The 8262-nt window shown below is 35.1% G+C and overlaps 1 protein-coding gene across 2 annotated transcripts; it reads right to left on the reverse strand.

Moving 5' to 3' along the window:
• Positions 1–3703: 3703 nt before the first annotated feature.
• Positions 3704–7782, reverse strand: si:ch211-152f22.4 (E3 SUMO-protein ligase ZBED1). 2 transcript variants are annotated; one of them, XM_046852984.1, is made up of 4 exons: positions 7587–7782; positions 7308–7391; positions 6599–6766; positions 3704–5629 (listed from the first exon to the last, which is right to left on the reverse strand). In XM_046852984.1, exons 1-4 carry the CDS (start codon positions 7609–7611, stop codon positions 4293–4295), a joined length of 1614 nt encoding a protein of 537 aa, XP_046708940.1. In that variant the 5' UTR covers positions 7612–7782; the 3' UTR covers positions 3704–4292. The 2 variants fall into 2 exon arrangements, with proteins under 2 accessions (XP_046708940.1, XP_046708939.1); XM_046852983.1 differs by having other exon boundaries at positions 7308–7394.
• Between the last annotated feature and the right edge of the window lie 480 nt (positions 7783–8262).

Here is an 8262-nt window from a genome sequence, read left to right on the forward strand (position 1 = left end):
AAAATGGTCTGTAAAAAACATATATACATTAGCAATCTATACACAGGGGACAATTTAGTCACTGCAAGTAAATTTTATTGCTGACTAGCTCTTCAGCAAAAGATGCTCTTGCTAACATCTTCATACTTCTTTCTAACATGAAAATTTTTAGCAAGCTAGAACTGGATTTTTAATTTAATGTCAGGTAAAGGTATTTTGTTATGGTATCAAATGGTTTTGGGGCCCTGTTTAAAAATGTGAATAATATAAACAGAAAATTACAACCCAACCCTAACCCCCAACCCTAGATTATAATTGTAGTAGTAAAAGAAGGGAAAATATATATTAAAGAATACTTTAAATCTGTTGTACATTTTTACAATAATGTACTAGAAGGGTCAATACCAGGAAATAGTGCATTTTCTTACTAATATTACTTTTATAAATATAGATGTAAAGTTGAAAGACATTTGAAATTCAGGCACTATGACTGCATACAGCAAATATATTGCCTGAAACTAATGCAGAGGTGCCCAAAACATTTACTATTTAGGGCCAGAAATATATAAAAAAAAAGAAAATTTTGCATTATATTAAACTGTATTATATCAAAAATTCATTTGCCATGGTTTCCTTTATTTATGATTCCTTTAGATAGATGTATGTTATTTATTTATTTATTTATTAATTAATTTATTTATACCTAATTTTCCAAATTGGGTTAAGCCACTTATATTCTCTACATTTAATTTCAATATACATTTGTGTAGCTTAAAAAATAAATTAAAAACCAACAATTAAAACAGTAAAGAAATTTTTTGTTAAATGTTAAGTTAGAAATTAAAATCTTTTTCATTTAGACTTTTTTCTTCTTTGGCCTGCAGGCCCTGGTTTGGGCATCTCTGCTCTAATGCAAGCTCCAATATCTGCTGCAGTTAGAAAAAAGTTTTCTGTCTGTCCCAACACTTTACATCTACAATGACAATCAGTCCGGATCAGAAACAGCATCTCCAGCACCGCCACACTGAGCACTGGGGCACCTCAGGGCTGTGTGCTCAGTCCACTGTTGTTCAATCTGCTGACTTAAGAATGTGTAGCAATGCAGAACTCGAATCACATCATCAAGTTCGCCGAAGACAGAAGGACCATCGAAAGCATTTTGAGCAGCTGCATCACTGCCTGGTTTGGGAACTGCACCGTCTCAGATCGCAAGACCCTACAGAAGATCGTAAGGACGGCTGAGAAGATCATCGGAGTCTCTCTCCTCTTTATCATGGACATTTACACCACACACCCCTCACACACACACACACACACACACACTCTTCACCCTCCTGCCATAAGGGAAGCGATTCTGAAGCATTCGGGCCGTCACATCCAGACTGTGTAACAGTTTCAGCACATCTTTTTTTTTTTGGATTGCTGCTCTTGCTCTTTTGCACAACATTTTTTTTTTTTTTTTTTACATTTTTTGTTACTTACAATGTTCACTTTACATCTTTTATACAAAAGGTTTACTGGCGGCGCTATTTTGTATTTTGTGTATTTGTCTTACACTCTCTTGTGTTGTCTTGCACTGTCTTGTATTGTCTTGCACTGTCTTGTGTTGTCTTGCACTGTCCTGTATTGTCTTACACTGTCTTGTGTTGTCTTTGCACTGTTTGCACCAGGTTGCACACGATGCACTTTATGTGTTGACACTAGTCCTTAGCTCTGTGTTTTCTGTGATTGTTGTGGTATGTAGCACCAGGGTTCAGGAGGAATATTGTTTCATTTTACTGTGTAATGTGTCAGCTATATATGGTTCAAATGACAATAAAAGCTTCTTGACTTGACGACAGTTTAGCATGCTTGTTAATTTTGTATTAATTTGTGTATCTGTATGACATTTCCAAGAATCATCCCTAATGAGAACACTTTCAGTTCCATAGCATTCACACTTCCATTACCTTATGTAACAATGTAGGTGGATGCATAAAATGCATGCTTTCAATCAAATAAAAGACCAACAAAACTAACCAAATCAAAATCAAGATTACTTATAAAAAAAATGACCCAAAATATACAACGTACAGCAGAGACGTACCAAAGAAACAACCTACAGAACTAAAAAGGGACACTAATCAACAGGTAACACAAAACAGGTAGGAATGATCATAAGGTCATGTGACCCGGCCATATGCTGTGTTGCAGTCTATAATGGCTGAACACATTTGTGTCACATGTTCAACAGGATTTTGTTTATTTGGAATAATGTAATATTTTGACAACTTTCACTCAAAGTATGCATTTAAAGAAAATGCTAAAAAAAAAACAACCATAAAAAAAAGAAATAATAATAATAATAATAATAACAATAAAGTAAATCATTATGTCCTTAATGTCCTATTGCCATTAGCCTGGATGTTGATTAGCCACTATTAGCCTGGATGTTGATTAGCCACTATGGACATTTAAGAAGAAAAACAAAACAAAACAAAAAACCCTGATTGCTGCCTAAGGAGTATTAATACAAGTTAAAAAAATAAATTAAATATTTGATTTAACTCAAATATCCAAATACTGTGATCCGATTAGTGTGAGGCAATAAGTGTATCTGTCTGATATTTGTGGTTATGTCTCCATCATGTGGAAGTTTCTTACTGCAAAATCTTGTAGCATGTTAGTGTTGTTTCTAGTGTTGTTTGTTTGGTTGTCTCACACCGCAGCTACAACCTAACCAGAGATGTGAAGTCTCTTTCTATCGTGCAATGACAACGACCCCAGACATAAAGCCATTGCCATGAAAAACTATCTTCAGCAAATTGGAACAAATTGGTGGATTAGACCTCACAAAGTCTCCCATTTATGTTTTATTCTTGATGCATTAAACTGTCCAAATGACAGTTAATATCAAAAAGTGGTGGTTGATCTCAAAGTAATAATTTATGCACAAAATGATTTAGAAATGCACGGAAAAAAAAACAATTAGGACACATATTTGATTAGACCTACATTTGATCTAAATATCATCTATAATTAAATTAACAGTTCATCTTAAAGTCAAATAAGCATGTATTTACATACAGTGAATTTGTTTATATGTTGTGATGATGGGCCTCCACCTCAGGTGCCAAAATGGGCAAGCGCGCCGAACTCAACCATAAGCAGAGTGCGGAAGGACGGCAGCCCAGTGCAGCAAACAAGGAGGTGTGCCACTATTCCAATTTCTTTTACCTCACATTCTGGTTCCCAATAAAAACACTTTAAACCTGACCTAACTCTCCTGTGTCTGTGTTAAACCCTGACGCGACGGCAAGTTGCCACAATGTTCACTATATGTTTAAAAATATGTGGACATCTAAACAAATTCACTGATTGTAATACATGCTTATTTTACTATCAAATAAACTGATAGTGGAATAAGATTTTAAAAAATTACAATAAGGAGATTTTGCAAATGCCTTTATCGAAGATGGCTTACAATTATTTTATTTATACAACTGAGCACTTAAGTGTTAAAGGACTTGCTCACGGGCAATTTGGTGGTACTGGGATTTAAACTCCTGACCATCCAATCAGAAGTTCAACATCTTTAACCCAGAGCTACCTTGTCTTTGTGTTCTTTAGCATAAAGGTTTTCTAGTGTGACAACACAGTTTGACAAACCCCTGTGTATACAATGAGCTCCATGAAGACATGATTTTCCAATATAGTTATAGTGATAGTTATGTGTCTACATACCTTTAACCATATGGTGCATTTTATTAGTGTCACCTGATTAGACATTTCACTGATCTGATTAAAACAATCATAATTATCAATATACATTATATCTTGGTTTTAATATGAAAATATACAGTTACATTTGCATCTCTCTAAACAATTTTTTAAATACATAAAAATGTAAAATTCTAAATAGTAAAAGGCATAAAAGACAGTATTTTTGACAGCATTTATCTTTCAATATGTACATCATTAATGGAATGTGCAGCAGGTAGAGTTGGCACCTCACAGCTCCTTCTGCTCTTGTAGGATTCCTATGGGATTAATGGTTTCCTCTCACACTCATACAAACCCTCTAAAAAACACACTTGTAGGTGGTTTAGAGACTCTAAATTATAATCCTTGCCTCCTATTGGTTGTAAGAGTGTATGATATGGACATATGTTTTCCAATGGATTGGTTGTCTCATCCAGTGTGTATTGTTGTACCACCACCTAGTTTGCGGTCTAAGTGTTATTTCCTCACACAGTGAATGTCCTGTTACAATTAAGTCAGTAGTTTTAAAAACTATATACAGTAAAAAAAAGGTTTTCCCATACCACTACAATTCATATCTTTTTGTAATTGCCATTCAGAAACAACATCATGTTGATATCATCCAGCTCCAAGCATTTCCTTCTGTTGGAAATGATTTGTGATTGGTCCTTCATCTGCTCCACTGGAATAACAGTGGAGATCACACTAAGGTACTTGTGTGCAACCATTGCCAAGTTCTTAGACTTTTTTTTGGCTGCCCAGTACTGAAGTGGATTCTCCTCTCCTTCTTCTAAAGCATATTGCAGAACTAAATCTTCGCTACTCGTTGCTCCACTTGGATGTTTGGACATTTCGTCTTTGATCTTTGTTTGGACTTTTTCTCCTTCATCATCAATCAGGATACTGCTTTTAAATCTTGGATCCAGTGCTGTGCTTAAAGTGAACCACGCATTCTGTCGAATGCTTCCAAAGTGATGATTACATATGTCACTGATCCTCAATGCAACCTTGTTATCTTGTCGTATTAGCCCTCTCAGACTTGACTGCAGCTTGTCAATAATAGGTATGATGTTGGAAACCGAAACATATCCGCATGTCCCAATTGTCCATATGACATCTTTGACAACTGTGAGTACCTTCACCATGTTTTCCAGCAACTTCCTTTCTTTTTCATTGAGCCAAAGATTACTTGTAGGACTGTAATTGGAGACTTGAGAAATGCTCGGCCATTGTTCCCAGATCTTTTTCACCATGTTTAGTGTGGAAAGCCAGTCAAGACAATCAGACTGGGCCAACCGGTGACCCCATGATGCTTCATGCTCATGGTGAAAAAACTGAACGATGCGACGGCACTTTTTCGGCAGATATCTCCAATCAGGGTTTGTAAAGACCTCTTGGATAACTTTGTTGAGGGTGTGACTGAAGCAAGGTATGTATGTCCAGTTTGAATTTTGATTAACTTTTTTCATTCCAAGATTGACAATCACCACCTGAATTTTTTCCCTGATCTCCCACTCTGCTGAAATTCTCAAAAGTTGAATATGAATATTTTCTGCAGTGTCTTCGCCCAGAAGCTGTGCCGTGTCTAGTGTATAGGATTTCATTTCCCACTTTTCATCAATGAAGTGACATTTTACTGTCAAATATGACTCTACTTTGTTTGAGATCCACACTTCAGCAGAGAGCACTGGGTCTTTGGCATTAATTACTGCTTTCTTCACTCTTTTCTTTGTGAAATCATACACCTTCACAAGTTCGTTTCGAATTGCAGAGGCACTTAGTGCAGCATCTATGCTTGGGTGTAAAGCACTAATAAAACTGTGGAATCCTTTTTCTTTTACAAGACTTGGTGTCTGTAGATCCATAACAATCATCTCCAGGACGTGTGTTTTCAAATCAAAATTGTGTCCTACAGAAACAAAAAAAGCAAATTGTACAAGAGAGAAAGAGAAATACATTACAGCTCATGGAAATTCTTTTAATGCATACACCAGCTTGTTAGGAAGCCGGGGCCAGAGCACAAGGTCAGCCATTATACAGCACCCTAAAAGCCAAGGGGGTTAATAGTGTCACCCAATGGCCCAACAGCGGCAGCTTGGCAATGCAAGGCTTGAACCTACGGACCTTCCAATCAATAACACAGAGCCCATTTTATAATATCATACATTGTAAATGTGTTTAATTAGTACCATTTTTATCCCCATATTCTCAAATTTCATTTTACTCTTTATTTTTAATTCCTGAATATTTAAAATGGTCAAATTAGCCTAATGTAACATTTTAACAAATATCCATTATATATTATGAGAAAGAAAAAATCTTCAGTTGGACACTCAAGTAAACCTCATCTATTGTCTTTCACTGAAACTAAACTCAAGCACTGGCCAAGTTTAAAACACACAGCGATAAAACAAAGATGGAGTTTAAAAGGACCTTTTATTTATTAGTGACTTATAAACAACCTTATGGTCATGTGACCTCCTACTGATAAACAACTAGTTATTTATCCACGAGATCTAAATAAGGATCTCAAAACAAGCTGTTTAAGATCAAGACATCTTCTTATTAAATATCAGCCTATAAGCTCCTTTAATTTTTCGATTGTTAAATTGCCTCTGTTGTTTGGATCATATTGCAATTAACAGACGAGAACAATAATATTTTTTTTTCCTCAGTCTATAGATTTTTTATTCTGCTTACAGGCAAGTTTATATGAAAATGCTACTTTATCTTGGCATTTACACTCCAACAAATCTGCAAAAACATTTAAGACATGAAACTATGAATAAAAACAAACACTTTATTCTCAGCATTAATTTCCATGCGACCATTGAAATATCATAACCAAAATGTGCCTGTATGACTTACGAGTATTTACCTTTAAACTCTGGCTTTTTCAGCTGGATGTCTTTTACTCTTTTTTTGTCTCCTGAACCAGGATATTGAGGACCCCTGATGACCCCAGTGTCTGGCCTGTATGGCAGGTGGTGCTGTTCTGTTTTTCTCCAAACAGAATGATGGAATTGTCTGCTGGAGATTTCAGTTTCTGTTTAAAAGAATGTCCACACAAGAGTTACAAAATATATAAATTTACATGGGCACAAGGCCAATTATTTTGTACCATATAATATGTAAAAAAGACAATAATTATATTATATTAAAAATATTTTTATATTACTATATCGACACAAAACATTACGCATACAGTGCACACAGAAAGTATTTCGACCCCTAAATTTATGTTGAACTTTTTAAACCACATACTAAATTATAATATCTAATTTACATATGCAAACATTTATCTAAATTATATTTCAAATGTATGTACATGTTGACTAGAGTCCACCTGTGACACACACCTATTTATACAAGGTCTATCAGCTAAAAATGCATTTTAGAGCAAGATCCTCTCCATGAGAGCAATTGAAATGGACAAACGCAGAACTTGACAAACCTTTTCTATACACACAATTATATTTTTATTGCCAATTGAAGCATTATTTAAAAACACAACAAAACAAAAAAACAAGAAAGATAACAGGTTTCAGCAGGTTGATCCTAGTTGTCTTTCGAAGATGATGTGTTACCTGCTTTGGTGAAGGTCTGGTTTTTGTACACACGTTTCATGTAAGGATGAATCTGTCCCTTTTGGAAATGATTCATATTTGTTGCTGCTGAAAAATAAACAGTGTAATTATTTTTTAAATACGATAAGAACAAATGATTATCTTATAGATTTATGTCACATATTTAAAGAGTGAATTTGACACTAATAGAAATTGGCTACACTGTTCAATCCCACTGATTTTTTCCCTCTCATTTATCTGCAAATTTCCTAAAGAAAACTATAAACAGTGAAAACTCACCAAAACGAACTCTCCTTTTGTCCATGATCCACAAAACGTCTTGTACCTTTTATTCTTTAAAAGTCTTGTTGTTTGTACTCGAAAAAATACGCCTGTGTCCCTTCCTATGTCACAGTTAGAAATGATTTCTATGAGCATATGTTTGTTTGGAATACTGGTTACTGCAGCTCGGATTGGAGTGGGTGTGCAGCTCAAGTTTCACTTTCGTTTTTGATGAAACTAAAGTTAAACCTCCACACAGGGCGTGTACTTTATTGGAATCTATTTAAATATTTTCTTAAAGAAACAGCACGACACATTGCTTATAATACATTCAAAAAAGAATATGCAATAGTCAAAATAGATATAAATAAATATAAACACTCTTTATTCTGCCAAAAACTTTTTATTAATTTCTCTCAAACTTATAATTGTAAAATCCTAACAATTTCAGTAGTGGGCTCAAATGCATAGTGTGGCATAGTACTTGCAAAGCACTGTTAAATGACATGTTAATGAATTTACTATTTGTGAGGGACTCTTTTTACTTTTATTTCCACCCTCTACCTAGGTATGCATGCCCATATTAGATACCTTAGCAAACATAAACTCGCTTGTCCCCTTCAAAAATGCCACGTTGTCCATGCTTCAGGTGAGCACTCTTTGGAAAGTGCCTGAGACTACGCCTTAGGCAGTC

Source organism: Silurus meridionalis, chromosome 7 (genome assembly GCF_014805685.1).
Source record: "Silurus meridionalis isolate SWU-2019-XX chromosome 7, ASM1480568v1, whole genome shotgun sequence".
NCBI lineage: Eukaryota > Metazoa > Chordata > Actinopteri > Siluriformes > Siluridae > Silurus > Silurus meridionalis.

Excerpts from the sequence above, each read along its gene's own strand:
- si:ch211-152f22.4 (XM_046852983.1), bottom strand. The coding sequence starts at position 7,611 with ATGGACAAAAGGAGAGTTCGTTTTG. Across the intron at positions 7,395-7,586 it reads CAAAAGGAGAGTTCGTTTTG|CAGCAACAAATATGAATCAT; the intron begins GTGAGTTTTCAC and ends TTTATTTTTCAG. Across the intron at positions 6,767-7,307 it reads CCAGACCTTCACCAAAGCAG|AAACTGAAATCTCCAGCAGA; the intron begins GTAACACATCAT and ends TCTTTTAAACAG.